Raw genomic sequence first — 16,741 nt, 5'->3', positions numbered from 1 at the left:
GAAGGAAGAGAAAAAAAAAAAAAGTTAAGAACATGTTTATTTCATATGGAAATGAAAAATATATCTACAGAAGGACAGAAACAAAGGCCAAGAATTTGATCATTGTACGGAAACAAGAATCTTGAGACAATTTTTGTAAGACACAAACACGAAAAATCTAAGCCGACTGTTGGAAATATCTGAGAACCCATCATTGCTACGAGACCCATTAATGAATTAGAAAAAAGTTGATGGCTAATTAGATAATTCCTAGTGGCATTTTCAGTCATTTTCAGTTCATCATTCATCACTCTATCTGCTATTTGTTATTGGATTGACCTATTTAGTTTGGATTAAATTAGATTGATATTTTTTTTAAAAAAAATTATAGATATAAATTATAATTACGAGTAGAAATATATAGATTTTTACGACTACATCCTTTGTGATGTCTAGAGAAGGCAAATATAGATTGTTCCCTCAACCTCATTGCAGCCGGTCGATAGGGTACCTAAGAACAAGTGAAAAAATCTTAGATATTAGTTGCAAATATCAATTAATCATTTTTTGGTGGCAAAAAGTGAGTGGACTGTGAAAAATCCCCAAGGCTCTCATTCGAATGAACAAGATCGGCATCATAATGTTGGCATGCCTTTCGTATTGATTGCAGATAAAAAATTTCATGAGCAGCTTATAAACTTCAATTTCTTCTGTCTTTAGCGAAAAGTCTGAATCCATAAAACTTGTGGAATTAGAACATATTAATGAAATTAGAAGGAATAATACGTTTGTTGATAGGGGATCAGTTTGAAGACCAATACCCTCTCATTTCGGGTCGGGTCGCATGACCCAGACAGCCCGACCTGAAGAACCCGTTGCTGGAGACCATTGATCTCCCTAACATCGTACGAGCTAGGATCACATCACGTGACATAATGCAAGTGGACCCTTCAGATACGCAAGGAGACCCATTCAGACATTTTAAATATCTCATGTTCAGTTCATTTATGAAAAGACATTTATTGCACTGAGAACCCACATAAGATCGCAATTAGATCATTTATTCTTTCTCGAATACTTTACCGACTTAGTCATCAGAGGGGTTTAGTTGGGAACCTTCTAGTATGACTAACGATCTGCTCTTTTTTCTCAAATTTCAAACCTTTTCGAAAATATGAGATAACTAACTACCTGCGAACCAATTATTGAACATCCAACACTATTGAATTAAGGAGAGTATAGTAGAAAATATCATCTCATAGAAATCCAAAGGGCCAATTATAAATTGAAAGGACACATTACATTCAGTGCAGATCAAAGGGGGGGCCAATTTATAGAATAAAATATCATTTGACATTTATGCCTAATAAAGTGTTGTGTGGTGCATAATTAAATATCATCCCAACTAAAAATTTCTCTATTGAAGTAACACTCATTACACACCCCATGTCTCATTCATCTCTTTGCTTTCTGTATGAAGTACTATCATTATGATCATTAAATCACATCATTAAGATCATCAGATCATATCATTAAATCATACCCAACACCCCTTAAAATTAGTTCTGATTATACAAATATGTCATATCTTTTACAAAAGTACAGATATATTTTTTAAAATATATAGTCGTAATTATGAATATTCCCTTTATTCAGTGGTGTAGGATAACATTCCTTAGGATCGGGTGTGTACATGTAAAGGAGTAAGAAATATTTGGTTAATTACACAATTTCTTGATATCAATATAATTTATTCTTAAGTTATAAGATACTACTCTTAGGCCAAGTTTATTTGGGTGGATTAAGCCTGATATCAGGTCTACTCCGTCTTAATAATTTATTTATTTATTTATTTTTACCTGCCCGACAAAAATCAAATCGATTCAATATAAAAAAAATGGTATGTATTTAAATCCCACAAAAAGTAGGGAGATTTAAATTTGTTGGGGGCCACATATTTTGGATAATTTTTTATTTTCATTTTTACCCTCAATCCTCTATTTTTGACAGTAGCAAAGTAGCAACCTTTCATCTTCTCATGCGATACATATGCATTTTGCAACATAAAAGTTGTGAAAAATATAAGCAATGATTTGACTGTGACAGATTATCTGAAAATTACCTTTAGTGCAACATATTTGTTTATAAGTTTTCTCAATAAAAATATATTAATTTGATACCTTAATACAGTGCAAAACACAATCTTATTATACTAAAAAAAGATAACTATTAGTTATAATTTTTAGTGATCACGATTAAATAAAATCGATGCAAAAAAATAGATTCCACAAAAAAAAAAAATTATTTTCCATGACTAAGAGCTATGGTAAAAAATTTGCCATAACTTTTAGCCGCCCTCGCAGAGACCACGATCAAGAACCGTTGCATGACCGTGGTCAATAACTTTTGCTACGACTATTTATTTTTATTTATAATAATTAACTGTAATTAAATATTGCATTTTTTATACTGTTAACTAATCTACACTTAATTCATTTTATACAAAAATTTATATAAAACTAAAAATAAACATATTTTTTACTAAAAGCTGAAAATGAAAACACAAACAAATACGAAAACTCAGGTTCATCCTTAGCTTCTTCTTTTGTAAGAAGATCCTAGTCCATCCTTTCCAGTCTTGCCTCCAGCATCTTGAGAAATTTCATGAAGAAATTTCTTTTAAGTATTTTAAGAGTTTGGAGATATTATATATTTTTATTGTAACTCGAACTTTCATTTGATTCCATACTTTGATAAATCTCCTCCTTTAAAGATTAATATATATACATATATATAGCGTAAATAAATATTTTTTCAATAAAATCTAGATTTTGATATCATTTTCGCTTACCAGAGGTACATAAAGCGTACATGGACCAAGATGCACATTTTAAAGTTGAAAAAAGGTAAAATTATCTAAAATGCGTTCAGAGAATTAAGAACTGTCATTCTTCTGAAAGTGTTACGTCCGATAATTTGATAACCAACACGAATAAATAGTTAAGTATAGAATCTAAAATTGTAATTGCCCCCTTATATAGTTGCAGCATTTCAATGCAATATTGAGTTATGTTTGCGGCAAATTCGTCAACTGGCATAATTCTTTGTAAATTATAATAAAAAAGAAAAAGGAGGGTTGCAGTGGCGGCCACCTGACCACCTCCAGCTACACTGTGTTGGCTAATATATAAGCATTGATTCCGTTAACACAGCACCACCAAAGGCGCGAGTAGAATTCAAAGAAGTTGATGGCTAGTTATTATAAAGAAAATGCAAGAATAAGGTAAAATGGGGGGAAGAGGACTCCTGATTTTATGCATGTCCTCATATGAGATCGCAACTCGCTAATTTTTATGTTTTTAATATACGAGTCATTATTTGGAATATAACTCGTGTAGCTTTTTATTTTAATTTTGGATAAATTACAATGAACTTTTCTAAAATTTATTAATCACAAACGCCTCTTCTTTATTTGAAATTTTACAAATATATCCTAAAATTAATAATCATCTAATAAATACCCTTTTGACATTCCATCGCAGATGATATTTGTTAAATAACTATTAATTCTAGAGGATATCTATAATTTTTCAAACAACGAGTGAGTATTTATAATTATAAAAAATTTCATAGTATCCCTTTGTAAAACCAAATTTAATAATTAACGTAAAATTTAAAAAGTTAAATAAGTTATTTATTTTATCGATTTAAGGGCGTTTTTGACTTCATGAAAAAAATATTGCAGTAGTGTCTGTCATTTGTGAGTGTAGAAAACCAGACATCAGACTTGGCTATACGTACATAACATAAGAAGACGTAGAGAAGGAACTTTCAAATGCACAAGAACGCACATTAATTCAGAAAATGTTCCATCATTTGAATCCTAAGGTAAAAGGTCTGTCTGAGTGTGGAAATGCAGGTAAGTTTGAGGGATGAAAGTCACTCTTATCAATATTTTAACACATTTTAATCGGCCAACGGGAACTGTAATAACAATCCCAAGGATAAAATTTACTTTCGGATCTGAAGAAAAACCCTGAAAATCAAATGACAAAACAAAATCATTCTTCTCTTTATTCCTAAATTGCACTTTGAGCTCGGAACATTCACCTTTATGAGTTCCAAGAACAGCTATAGCGAGTCAAAACTAATAGCCCCAGTAATCATTTCGAATTTCGTCATCAAACTTCTTCTTGAGTTCAGGATGCTTTTCAAAGTATTCGTCAGCTGTCATGGTACTAAGCTTCCTCTGTTGCACCAGAAAAAGTGGGTATGAGAAATCCGGAGAAAGCGTCCCTCTATGAACAGAGAGAGAGAGAGAGAGAGAGAGAGAGAGAGAAGACGAAAAATATAGGATCATGAACGGAAAGTAAAATGTCTTCATCACCTTCAGCTCTTGAACCTCTGCAATTTCTTTTTCTAATCTTTCAGACTCCTTCAGTGACTTCTCCTCTGCTTCTTTCAGCTCTACCAACTGTAACTCGAGAAATTCACTATTAGATTCTCCATTTTCTTAATTTGACACATGAGCAGAACAGGGAGGTTTTGGAGATTCTAAATTGGTACATACAGTTAAGAATAATTTACAGCTGTTAAGTAACTGCAGTCTTGTGGCAATCATTAGCTATTTTTAATGCGAAACCTTATACTACATTTGCTATACCCTATGCAAAAGCGTACATATGATTTTTCAAGATTGTTTAGATGAAGTTAATTTGAAATGTACAGGAAAATCTCATCATAGATATGCTTCCAAAGAATGTTCCAAAAAAGTTGCTTCCAAAAATATCATTCCAGCATTTCAGCATCCACTAAAATGCCGATTTACACTAGCAGATGACCTCTTCATGATTATAGTTTTTAGTATGAAGCTTTTCAGAATCCTATGAAGCTATAATTGACCAGGTATAATTAACATTTCAATATTAGTACAAGTGGTATGAAAAAGATCCTGTAAGAAAAGTGGCAGTAAATACAAGATTCATGATTTTCCTCACCAGAGCGTCAAACTTGGGTTTGTATTGAGGAGTGACATTGTCAACATACTGGGGAATTTTAACTTCTGCAAAGTAAAAAATAAATCATGTATCGAACTTCAAATCAACTTATGATAACTGCAAGCAGATGCCAGATATTGCCTAGAAACAAGTCTAATGGCTAATGAAAATTCTAATCTTCATAATCTCAATAATTGAAACTTTCATTGGTCATATAGTTGATGATTGCTAGGTAACAGATAATTTGATATTATAAGAGAGGTTATATGACTCTCTCTCTCCTCTTTCTGGGAGGGGGGATCAGTTGATTGGGAATACTGATCAGAATATGTTTTTACAACTCATAAATGTCAAAGAACTTATCCTTCATCTAACTTTTAAGGACTCATAATGTTGGTGATCTATTTTCTGAGATCATCCATCAACAGATCATATATAGCCGTAGCTTGTGAAATCTCTAGACAAATGAGCTCTTCAAAAATTCAGCCTTGGTCTGTGAGTTACATCTTATTTACGTAAAAGAATTTCAAAATAAACTCCAGCGTGTGATATTAGATACCAAATTTTGTTGCCAGCTATTTGCCAAGACTTTGATAAAAAAATACCAAAGTCAATTAACAGGTATACCGACAGAAAAATATCAAAGGCAATTAACTTATATTCTAGTTATTACTTATTAGTATCATTGGGTCAAGATGTTTTGACTTAGTTTCAAGCTCAACCTGATTAATGGCACAGACTACTCCATATGGAAGCTTCTTTTGTTCTTTAATATGATTACAATATCCATTAGCAAGATACTTCAAAACTCAAAGTCTCACCTATTGCCAAAATGCAACAACAGCCCAATATTACAGAATTGTCTCTATTATTCATTCTTATTTTCCCACTTGTTCACTGTAGAGGGATTTTAACATATAGGTTCCAACATCCAAACAAGGAACAAATTTGCAGAAGATATTTGTCTTGTTTAAGTATATGCCCCACTCAAGATGTTGATTATTAAAGACAGAACAAAACACTTAAAATATAGAATCAACACTGTGCAGGTAAAGATATGAAACAAAATGAACAAACAACAAATAGAACAAACCATCATACGCCTGCTTGTACATATCAACCAAGCGAGATCCAATTCCTTTTCTGTAATACTCCCAGTCTATGGGTTCTGGTTCCTGCACTTTTCATAAAGAAAAGAACAGTAAGAAAGTCAGTAATTTATAAATATGCACTTTATTTACTTGTTTGAAAAGAAAAAGGTGCCAATCAAATATTTTGGCTAGTGGGGAATACTGAATAGTTTTGAATTTCCATATATAGTGGAGAACTCTCATTTTTATTAAACATTAGGGTAAAAAAGAACTTAGCTACATTGAAGCAGAAATTATGCGCAACGAGCCATATTTATCTAATGGAGCAAAAACTAGGCAGTTGCATGTCAGTTGACAAGACTTAGAAGTGAAAGGATCAAGGAAACTTGCAGGTTTCTTTCATATTTATGGCATATAAACTCAATAAGAATATTAAGTTGAAATAGTGGTTTTTCTCTTTTGGAAAACATTCTATGCCAAAGGATAATCTCCATCTTAAGTGATTTGTACTCAGATGATCATGCAAAACAACAGTCCAAAATTTCCAGGACTCATAGACAGAAATTTGCTCTATTCAGAACTTCATTAGATGATCTGAATCACAGATAACCACTGACACTCAGCAGTTCTGCACAGAATCAGGGACTAAAATTTCAATGAACAGACCAGACTTAATGGATCATTGCTTATTTTGCTCAGTGCCATTTCTGTAACAATAACACCAAGATGGCAAAGCTAAGTAGGATAACATGGATAAACAAAGCATAAGCCCTAAGGAGAAATGACGTGAGTCAACAAGGAGAAGAACATTTGCATCTACTTCTGCTTTTAGGTATCCATGAAAATCACTGTATTACATGTAATTCTTGTCTTGTGCCCCAACATCTTTACAAATTACAGCATTGAGCCTAATGTATAACCATCTCATTTGTACTGAAGGCAGCACAGAACAGAAATCCATAATTCGTCGTGTGTTATAAGACCTTTAATTGATTTCGTAGAGGCACACCCTTGTCCAACTTTCCACCAATCAATGACTAAGTATATTCACGTCAAGTGGAATTGAAGATGTGACTTCGCATGGTCCAATCGCCATAGCAGCAACTCAGGAAAACCAGCTGTTAATACTAGTGTAGTATAGTTGAGTTATCATAATAAACTCAAAATATAAAAACTTACTTTTCTTCAACCTCAACTAATAATATTAATCTTCAATTCAAATTAAGAAAGGTAATGGATATCACAACCTCCTTTCAGCGGTAATATCGAGCAATTCAAGAGCAATGTCCCATTTGGTACAATGACATGAGGCTTCAGCTACGACTTAGAAACCACAAAATTCATTACATTTTTCAACCAATAAATAAAGAAAGAGCCAAATACGATATACAAACTCCACCACTCAACGATAAACATCAACCACATTCGTTACTTCTTCCAACTCTTCAATAAAGATCAAAATTAAACCACGCAAAGCATCAAGCAAACCCCAGAAGGAACAGATAAATGAAAGACCTGCTCCACACACCACTACTAATAAAATAAACACATGCACAAGTGAATCGGGGTGTAACTAAACCGCAAACAAAAGCATAAAATTGAGGAAATCGACCTGACTGAACTTGGTCTGGAGCTGCGTGATGACCTCGTCGAAGGCGCGGCGGAGGGTGGCGAACTCCCTGCGAGCCTCCTCGGAGACCAACAGCTTCGCCATTCCTTCCCAGTCAATATTCTTCCCGGCCTTGAATGCAACGTCGACTACCTTCTTCCCCGCTCCGCTCATTTTTCTTCGCTACGATTTGATTGATTGATTGATCAGTCGACAAACAAAGTGAGGCACAGTTTGTGAATTTGTGCGTGAGCAGAATGCTGCAATGTGGGTCGGAGGGTTGTGGGTGTTGGCCTTGATTCGTATGTATATAGTGTATGCATCACTGGACCAAAACATCATTTTGGATTTCATTGTTGCCCATACACTTATGGGGATTTACTCTCCTAGGCCCTAATTACTATCCTTCATTCGCTAGATCTCTCTCCTAATCCAGCCCAATCAACTATTACCCCCAATTTTTGTACAGTGCGCAATGTTATCAAAGGTGCGATAAATAATCTGACCTGCCCCAATAATGTAGTATAAAAATGACAATTGCTTAAGTCCATTTTGAATCTACACTTTAACATATGGTGAATAGCAATTTATATTATTGTGATATTGTAAATAAGTAAATTATTTTTTTTTAAAGAAATAACAGTTTATACTTTATATTCTATATTTTTTAAAATAAATCAATTTACTACTCTGTCTAAAAGATAAATTGCTCTATTTTACAAAATATAGAGAAATAAATTATTGTATCTTAAAAAACAAAGGCAGGTAAATTGTTATTCTTCTTATAAAAGGGTAATTTGCTCATTTACAATATGACAAGAGATTGCTAGTATTTTTTTCCTTTAATATAGGGTAAACTTATGACTACATTGCTTGAGGATAGATTTAACTACAGAAATATTATGTATTTTTTAAAAAATTATAAGCATATTTTTTTAATGGGATTTGGATATAATTTACTTGAGGGATTGTACTCGTAAAATTTTGAACTGATCAAAGGATGTATTTATAATACAGCTATAACCTCAAATAGTGTACTTATAATTTAGAAAAGGACAAAAATGTTTATAGAATTAGATCTAACGTTAGAGACTATTTATGTAATTTATCCTTTAATATGTTACTTGCAGACTGAATTTCAATTGTACAATTATATTTTATGCCTAAAAAATACACTAAGTCTGAGAAGAGGTTCAACTTAGGTGACGCCCAGCTAGGGGCCCAAAAATGCAAGAACCCAAGGGGGAATGGTCCATGCGCCAAGGTAACGAATGAGAAACAACTGTAACTAATAACATGATCAATTCAATAAAACTGAATATGAAAACCTAATTAAAGAATAATATGTCTGAGGAAAGGGCATTTGACTCAATCGTAAGCATTGATGTTTCCACACGATGATTTAATTATCCATAATAAAGACGACCAAAAATAAAAGCTGATTGTGTTGGAAAAATAATAAGGTCAAGTAATGGTTTAAGTCTATTGGCTATGCGTTCAGAAGCTCTCCTCATCACTACATTGCACAGACTAATTGGCCTTAGTTGGGATTTCAATTATAATAATTTTCAATTTTTTTTCCAAATATAAAATAATATATATATATATATATATTTCCATACTTCTATAATGATAGACACAAAATACATCGATAGAAGTTATAGATATTTAAATTTTTTTTTTTCATGTTTGGAACTTGAGAGAATTTGAAATCAAAATCAAGCGGTGAAACTCGAAATAGTTCTTCCATAAATTATTGGGTTTAATCTCATGATAATATATATATTGTTGCAATCAGAGTTCCACTGGATTTGGCTTCTTAACAGCAAAACCGTTCCCAATCCACGCAATGTATCCCCCTCCCATGTTGCGTACATGCTTGAATTCCTGAAAAGCAACACACCAAATCTTTTTAAATTTATCATAATTATAAATAATTATTTATTATTTAAAAAAAATACAAATACCGTCATGAAATTATAAATGCTTTGACAAATACCCCTACAACGAGCTATCACAAAGAGTATTTGTTATATGGTATTTATAATTTTAGAAGAATATTTATAATTTTTTAAATAGCAAAAATGTATTAAAAATACAGAAAAATATTTTTTGGTAATTAAAAAAATTAGTGTTGCAGTGTAAGTAATCACTATTTATGAGTAAAAATAAATTTATATATATATATATGTAAGATAGATATAGATATAGATATAGGAAAAGATGGCGTGTGATGGTCCTTTTAAAAAAATATATACAATTTTTTTTATATATAATGCCCCTTCCCACTCACAAAATTTTGTAATTTATTAAATTATATATAAAATTTAATTATTTCTTTTATGTTGGTCCACAATTATTCAACTGTCCCCACTTATGTCCAAATGTAAATCAATGTATAATATATTTTTTCGGCCCTCAAACTTTCGTTTCTAAATCCCTTCCTATGAAAAGTTATTTTATTTGCTCCTAAAGTAACAAGCGGTAACTTTATAAATAATAGGGATTGTTTGAAAAAATATTGTAAGAGAATTAAAAGTGAATAGTATTAATGAAAAAAATAAAAAATAGATAAAAGTTAAATTGGGTAGTATTTGAGAAAAAATATTTTTAAAGCTAGATTAATTAATCAAATACCATTTTGTACTTGACTTTTGCTAATACTAATTATTTTTTTTTCAAAAAAATTATTTCAATTAGTATATCTCATATTTGATTTTTTGCGACTGTAAATGCCATAGCAAGCCTGCTCCTTGAAACCTAGCTTGTGGGGCATTGAAGGCGTAGCTGCCTAATTGCCCATTGGGACCAATGAGGCAACGTAATTCTTATTGGAATATTGAAAGACTGTGCCGTGGAAAACCACTGCCTTGAAAGCGAAATTTCGGTACTACCGTGGTGCAGATAGTACAAATCGATCGCTCCCTAAGGTTAACACATCTATTACTTTCTTACACGCGCACTCGTGGAAGAAAGCTTGGAACAACGAACGAAATATAAAACTCAGAAGTGAAAGAAGTGAAAGAAGAGAAGTGAGCTAGAAGAGGAGAGCTCTCAAGTTTCTTTTGTGATCTGTAAATGAAGGAGAACCCATGCCTATTTATAGAGCCATGACTAAGTAGATAAAATCAATTGGACTTATCCAATCCTTAATTAACTAAGTAGATAAAATCAATTGGACTTATCCAATCCTTAATCCAACGAATATAATAGAATAAAAGAGGATTTGTTGGTTAATTAGCTAAAATTAAGGCAAGGGACTTGGTCTTCTTATTAGTCATTCCTAACAATTTTCCGTTAGTTGGAAACTCAATTGGAGAAGAGAAGGAAGAGTTTGATATACGAAGCGGGCATTGAAGGCGTAGCTGCCTAATTGCCCCTTGGGACCAGTGAGGCAAGGTACTTTATAAATATTTGTCATTTACATTGTCAAAATATTGAATGCTAATAGAAAAATTAATGTGTTTAATTTAATAATACTCCCACTAAGTAATATAATTGTTCATTGAAATACGCCTACCAAAAAAATATATTTTTTTATTAATTAATCAAAGCAATTTAATTTATATTTTTTTTATGATATTGGAATGATATAAGATAATATAGAAAATAAAATTCCAAAATATATATTTTTTTAAAGCTCCAAAATATTAAGTATGTAAAAAATTTATGAATTTTATTAGTGTTAAATTAATTCATATTATTTGAAAACTCCAACATCAACTTTAGATTAAAAATTTCTAAAATAAATTTAAAAGCTAAAAGTTTTGATTTAAATTTTTTTTATAACAGTTTTAAAAGCGAAATTGATACTTCAAACACCTTAAAAATATTTTTCTAATTTTTTTTAAAACTCTAGCAAACAATCTCATGATATCGCTTGTCTCTAATAAATAGAGACACATAAAGAGCTAAAACATGGGGCGGGGGGGGGGGGGTTGCAACTAAGAGATCAGTAGTTGCATATACAGACCTAACCCCGCTTTGACAACCCTGAATTTTACACCATCAATTATTTTTCAAATGATTTAATGTAAAAATTAATAAAAAATTATATCAACACCTCTTAAAATTAATACAAACAATTAATGTCCTTTTTAAAATCAAATGCACACCTCGTAAGAAGGTGTAAGCGTAAATAATAATACCGTAAATTAACTAATTAAATATATATTCTCTAGTAAGATGAATTACCACAAGAAGGTGATCTTCCTTCCCGGAAACGGCCAAAACTTGATCCACAAATTTGGGGTTCTTCACCCTGCCTGAATCCTCTCCCAATTACGTACTCAATTATGAATATTTTATGGGAAAAAATTAAATAAATTTACATATATATATTTTTATATATTAGTACCATATAATACCTTTTGGAGTATTAAACATGTATGGAATGTTGAAGGTGTTCTCGACATGTCCATTCTTAAATTCTTCTTCGGTCCTAAGTGAATCAGTCGCAATTACATCATAAGTTTCAATCATTGACAATTAATATAAGATAACAAAAAATATATAAATCATTTACACATTTATGGGATTCGAACTCATGTTTCCATACCCGAAATCAGAAAAAGACAACATGGGATAGTGCAGCAATTTACCTGACATCAAGATAGCGGTAGAGGGCCTGATGAAGAAGATCTTTAGCTGCAAGAACATCAACAGTGATGACTTCTCCCCCTGATGAACTGCACAACAGACAAAGAAAGAAGAAGAAATCTTTATACAGACTGCAAAACTCATGATCCAAAAATTCTGTGTGTGTGTGTGTGTATATATATGTATATATATATATATATATATACCTTTTCTTGATCAAGTCCATGCTTTGTATTTCTTGGGTCAATTTGCAGGCAGAGAAAAGCAGGTGGAGTGATTGTGGGTGTGCTCTTCCTGGTGTTTTGTAGTGTGTGTGCCACTCTGAAAATGTAGCACTCACCCATTATATATTGGGTAAATTGCGTCGGCAGTTAGGTTTAATTATATAATAATTTTTTCTTATGGTAAAATGACAAATATGCTTTCTAAATGGGCATTAGTGTATTGTACCTTGGAATCGTAAGATATACATCTGATCCTGATGTATTCAGGGGGTATTTGTGTAAAATTTTATTACTGAATAATGGGTGTATTTGTAATTATAATTGCAATCTTCAAGATTGTACTTGAAATTTTTGAAAATGATGGAAAATATTTGTATAATTTAGTTAAGGGATAGTCACGAGCTTCTCTTATGAGATTTGATGTAATTACACGTAGACCCCTTGTGGTTTGGAGAATTATATTTAGTACCCTCGAGGATTGCTTCGGTCTAATAATAGAACCATCCGTCAGTCAAAACTCACTTAATCTATTAATTATATAACAAAAGAATTGAATAAAAACTTATATTTATCCTTGATTGACTTATTATTAATTTATTGCAGATCAAATAAATTTCTCTAATTAAATTACCCTTATAACGGTGAAAATATATTTTCTTATATATATTAATATGTAAAAATATATACAAAATAATTTAATTATAAAAAGATTTATGACACCTGATAATGACAATATAATTTACTAGATCTCATGGGAATGTGATTGTGCGTGCCTTAATGGGAGATGAGTTAGATGATTACGGTGTTTACCTAATATGTCACTAATTAAGTATTATTACTGTTTTACATGGTGGATTGTATTTTCCATAACTAAATATTAGAATCTATTCTAATTAAATTGTACTTTTTGTTATCAAAATGTATAATTGATTCTAATGAATAGAGCCCAAAAACAGTCCAAATTCAAGAGATAAAGGTAGCAATTACATGACGTAATCTCTAATTTGTGATTGTAACAATATGAAAGTGTTTGTGTGAGCTTTTTAAAAATGTTTTTCAACTTTTAGATTTAGAAAAGCACTTTTAATGTGTTTGGGATGCCAACTTCTGTTTTCAAAACTGTTATAAAAAATACTTTTAAGCCAAAAGTTAGAAGTACTTTGGGAGGTGCTTCTAAACGCTTTGGCTTTTTTATAAATAAATTTAATTTTCTTTTGACTACTTTAATATAATAATCTTACTTTGATTTTTTGCCCTTTTAATTTATTTTTAAAATTGCTCATCTAAAGTTGATGTTGGAGTTCTCAAATAATTTGAATAATTTGTCACTAACAATATTTATAATTTCACATATTTAATATTTTATAATTTATTTATTTTATTTTTTATATTCTTGGATATTATTCCTATATCATAGAATAATATAAATTAAAATTGCTATGATTAATTAATAAATATATTTTATGGTAGTCATGCAAGGTTATTAATTGTGCATGAATTACTTAACAACTAAATGACATAGTGAAAATACTATTAAATTAAACATTTAATTTATTTAATATTTAATATTTCAATAATATAAATAATAAATATTTAAAAAATTAAAAATACTATTTGCAATAAAATTTATTACTTTTTTTTTGCAAAAAATTATTATTATCAAATGACAAGTGCAAATATTAAACAAACATAGTATCTTTTTAAACATATAGACAAATTGGACGCGTTTTAATAGAATCGGACGCCAATCGAGCTCGAGTGATTTGAAATCGAATTAAGCTGAAACATAAATTGTAAACTTATCAAATAAAAAATTAAATTTGAGTTTGATTTGTTAAATAAATGATCGAATTGAAACAAATTTTAATTAGTCAATTAAAAATTGAATATAGAATAATTTGATTAATTTTTTTTAGCCTGAGTCGAGAATTTTTAAATTGGAAGACATGATCACGCACAATTCATTCAAAATTTTACCATTAGTTTTACATGCATCCATTTGTCACTGCATAGGACAAGAAGGCATGATTTGGCATTATTGATGAGACACTGGAGATAAGAAGATGAGAGCAGCATATCTGGAAGGAATCTGGGAGGAACCACAGGACAGAATATTAATATTTTCAAAATCTAAATAATGGAGCACTTGAGCATTTATCATTCATTGTCATAAAAGTTGCAATTTTTTTCCTTTAATTAGCGCACTACAAGAAATACTTAAACTAAAAAAATGTGATAAATATTAATTCACTTTGGCTATGCAACGACTATTAGATATTGCTTCGACAAATAAGGTCCGAATATTAGCCATAACTTATAATCTAGCTGACAGAATATTTTGGTATAGTTAAAACTAGGGGTGGTAATATGGATGGATATCTGTGGTTTCAGCCCTATCTGTAATTTTGGGTTGAGTTGGATTTAACATTTCTTAATGCGGGTTCCATATGAATTTGTTTAAATAAATTTAAATGGACTATGGGGGCCTATATCGGTTCTTCATATTCAACAATCTATTAGTCAATCAAAAGTCATTTTTAATAATGATGCAAGCAAAAATCACAAATCTTGAAAAGGGACTTACGAAAAATACGTTAGCACTCTGACGCTTAAGTAGGTATATGATGATAACAGTAATCATTAAACTAAAAAAGCATTATATAGAGGATTAATTTAGCATGAAAATGCTTTCAACAATAGTGTTTCTATGTGTGCAAATGTATAGAAAACCTTTCCTACTAAGGGGAGAGTGCTCCTTTTATAACTCTCCTCCCCTACCAGTTGGGAGAGTCTGGTCCCCTTGGAACTCGGGAAGAGGTTGCCATAGGATAGACCCCAACTGTCATGGGGGTGTTTTCTTGTTCATGTGTTTTAAGAATCTTAGCCAATGGGGATTGATCTCTCCGGATTAAATCCCTTCCTTGGATAAAGTTATCCTCTGCCTCGGGAGGCGCGATTGTAGCCACCCAATCCTCCTCCCTAGATCTTCGGCCTTCCTTCCTGTTAAGGGGATGTTTTTTCTTCCAAATTGTCCTGGTAAGGCTCATCCACATGTCATTCTAGCATTCCCCATGGCTGACCTGGCTGCCATGTGAGCCGTCTTGATGGACCTCCACAAGCCCTTCTGGGCTTTCTCGACCCTTGTTAGGCTCCTAAGATCCCCCAAGCAGGTTGGACCTCCTCCGAGGACTGAGAGTAAAACCCTTTTTGCTTCTGGGCCGTTGGGGAATGATCTTATTCCTTGACTTTCATAATTTATTTTCATGTACGGATTATATTTAATTGAGTGGATTGAATTTAATAAGGTTAATTAATAAGCCGTTTCAAACTGTTAAAGTTATTCTTAAATTAAATTGTTATAGCAGTTTTATAAAATATATTTCAAAAAAGTTAAAATGCTAAGTCAACGGCAACTTGATTAACAGAAAGAGTTATGTTTACAGATTGATTTATATGTTTTGGATTTATAACCAATGACGCGAAATTTAGAAAATAACTCTGAGTTAGTTGAGTTAAACATAATTGTATGAAAAAAACCTAAATAAATTTATGCAGGTGTTGATAGACTTAAATAAACTACTGTGCACAAGTTTCAAATTTGATTATATGTAATAATATTACGTACACTTCTCTTAAAAAAAAAATATTGAATTTGACACCATTAGTAATAAGAAATAAAACTATCATTTTCAGCAAATAAAAGAATATTTGGATTTGATATTGCTAACAACATTAAACCTAATCCATCAACTAATACAAAGATGTTCTCATTTTTTCATGAAATTCAATACAAAATTGAAGCATTACTTGCCTTCTCTACTAAGAAGAGTATCAAATAGGCTACACTCCATTTTATCCCCGGTATTTTTTTTGAAATATTTAAAAGTCTTCATGTATTTTAAAATAGTAATTCACAGTGTTTAAATAAATTCAACAAAAACAAATCCCCTTCTATTAGAAACTAACGGAAGGTGGGATGTACGCAGCTGAGGTGCATTTGAGCTTGTTTTTTTTTGTCTTGAATGACTAAAAATGCTCTTATATTGCATATATTTAAAATTATTGAGGGTCAAATTGATTTTTTAATTTTTTTTTCTTTTTGTATTTTCCTCTCCTCTAAAAATATAAATTCTTGTATTTTTTAACATATTTATATTAAATATCAAGATACAAATAAAAAATAAATAAAAACTACATTACATAGACTAATAAACTAAATTTTATTTTTCAATTTAGATATGC

General features: G+C 31.2%; 2 protein-coding genes across 2 annotated transcripts; both read right to left on the bottom strand.

The window, feature by feature from the left end:
- On the bottom strand, positions 3,816-7,973 carry LOC105178157 (ATP synthase subunit d, mitochondrial). Its single transcript, XM_011101543.2, has 5 exons — positions 7,680-7,973; positions 6,070-6,151; positions 4,977-5,041; positions 4,367-4,453; positions 3,816-4,228 (listed from the first exon to the last, which is right to left on the bottom strand). Exons 1-5 carry the CDS (start codon positions 7,848-7,850, stop codon positions 4,127-4,129), a joined length of 507 nt encoding a protein of 168 aa, XP_011099845.1. The 5' UTR covers positions 7,851-7,973; the 3' UTR covers positions 3,816-4,126.
- Positions 9,403-12,619, bottom strand: LOC105178391 (protein HIGH ARSENIC CONTENT 1, mitochondrial-like). The gene is made up of 5 exons (XM_020699203.1): positions 12,482-12,619; positions 12,278-12,364; positions 12,044-12,117; positions 11,871-11,941; positions 9,403-9,563 (listed from the first exon to the last, which is right to left on the bottom strand). The coding sequence occupies exons 1-5, from the start codon at positions 12,499-12,501 to the stop codon at positions 9,471-9,473; spliced, it is 345 nt and encodes a 114-aa protein (XP_020554862.1). The 5' UTR covers positions 12,502-12,619; the 3' UTR covers positions 9,403-9,470.

The sequence above is a fragment of the Sesamum indicum genome, linkage group LG15 (genome assembly GCF_000512975.1).
Source record: "Sesamum indicum cultivar Zhongzhi No. 13 linkage group LG15, S_indicum_v1.0, whole genome shotgun sequence".
Lineage (NCBI taxonomy): Eukaryota > Viridiplantae > Streptophyta > Magnoliopsida > Lamiales > Pedaliaceae > Sesamum > Sesamum indicum.
The sequence above is the reverse complement of the archived record's forward strand: the minus strand, read 5'-3'. Positions and strand labels throughout refer to the sequence as shown.

Excerpts from the sequence above, each read along its gene's own strand:
- LOC105178391 (XM_020699203.1), bottom strand. The coding sequence starts at position 12,501 with ATGGACTTGATCAAGAAAAG. Across the intron at positions 12,365-12,481 it reads ATGGACTTGATCAAGAAAAG|TTCATCAGGGGGAGAAGTCA; the intron begins GTATATATATAT and ends TCTGTTGTGCAG. Across the intron at positions 9,564-11,870 it reads AGGAAGATCACCTTCTTGTG|GAATTCAAGCATGTACGCAA; the intron begins GTAATTCATCTT and ends GTTGCTTTTCAG.
- LOC105178157 (XM_011101543.2), bottom strand. The coding sequence starts at position 7,850 with ATGAGCGGAGCGGGGAAGAAGGTAGTCGACGTTGCATTCAAGGCCGGG. Across the intron at positions 6,152-7,679 it reads TCCAGACCAAGTTCAGTCAG|GAACCAGAACCCATAGACTG; the intron begins GTCGATTTCCTC and ends TGAAAAGTGCAG. Across the intron at positions 5,042-6,069 it reads GTACAAGCAGGCGTATGATG|AAGTTAAAATTCCCCAGTAT; the intron begins GTTTGTTCTATT and ends TTTACTTTGCAG.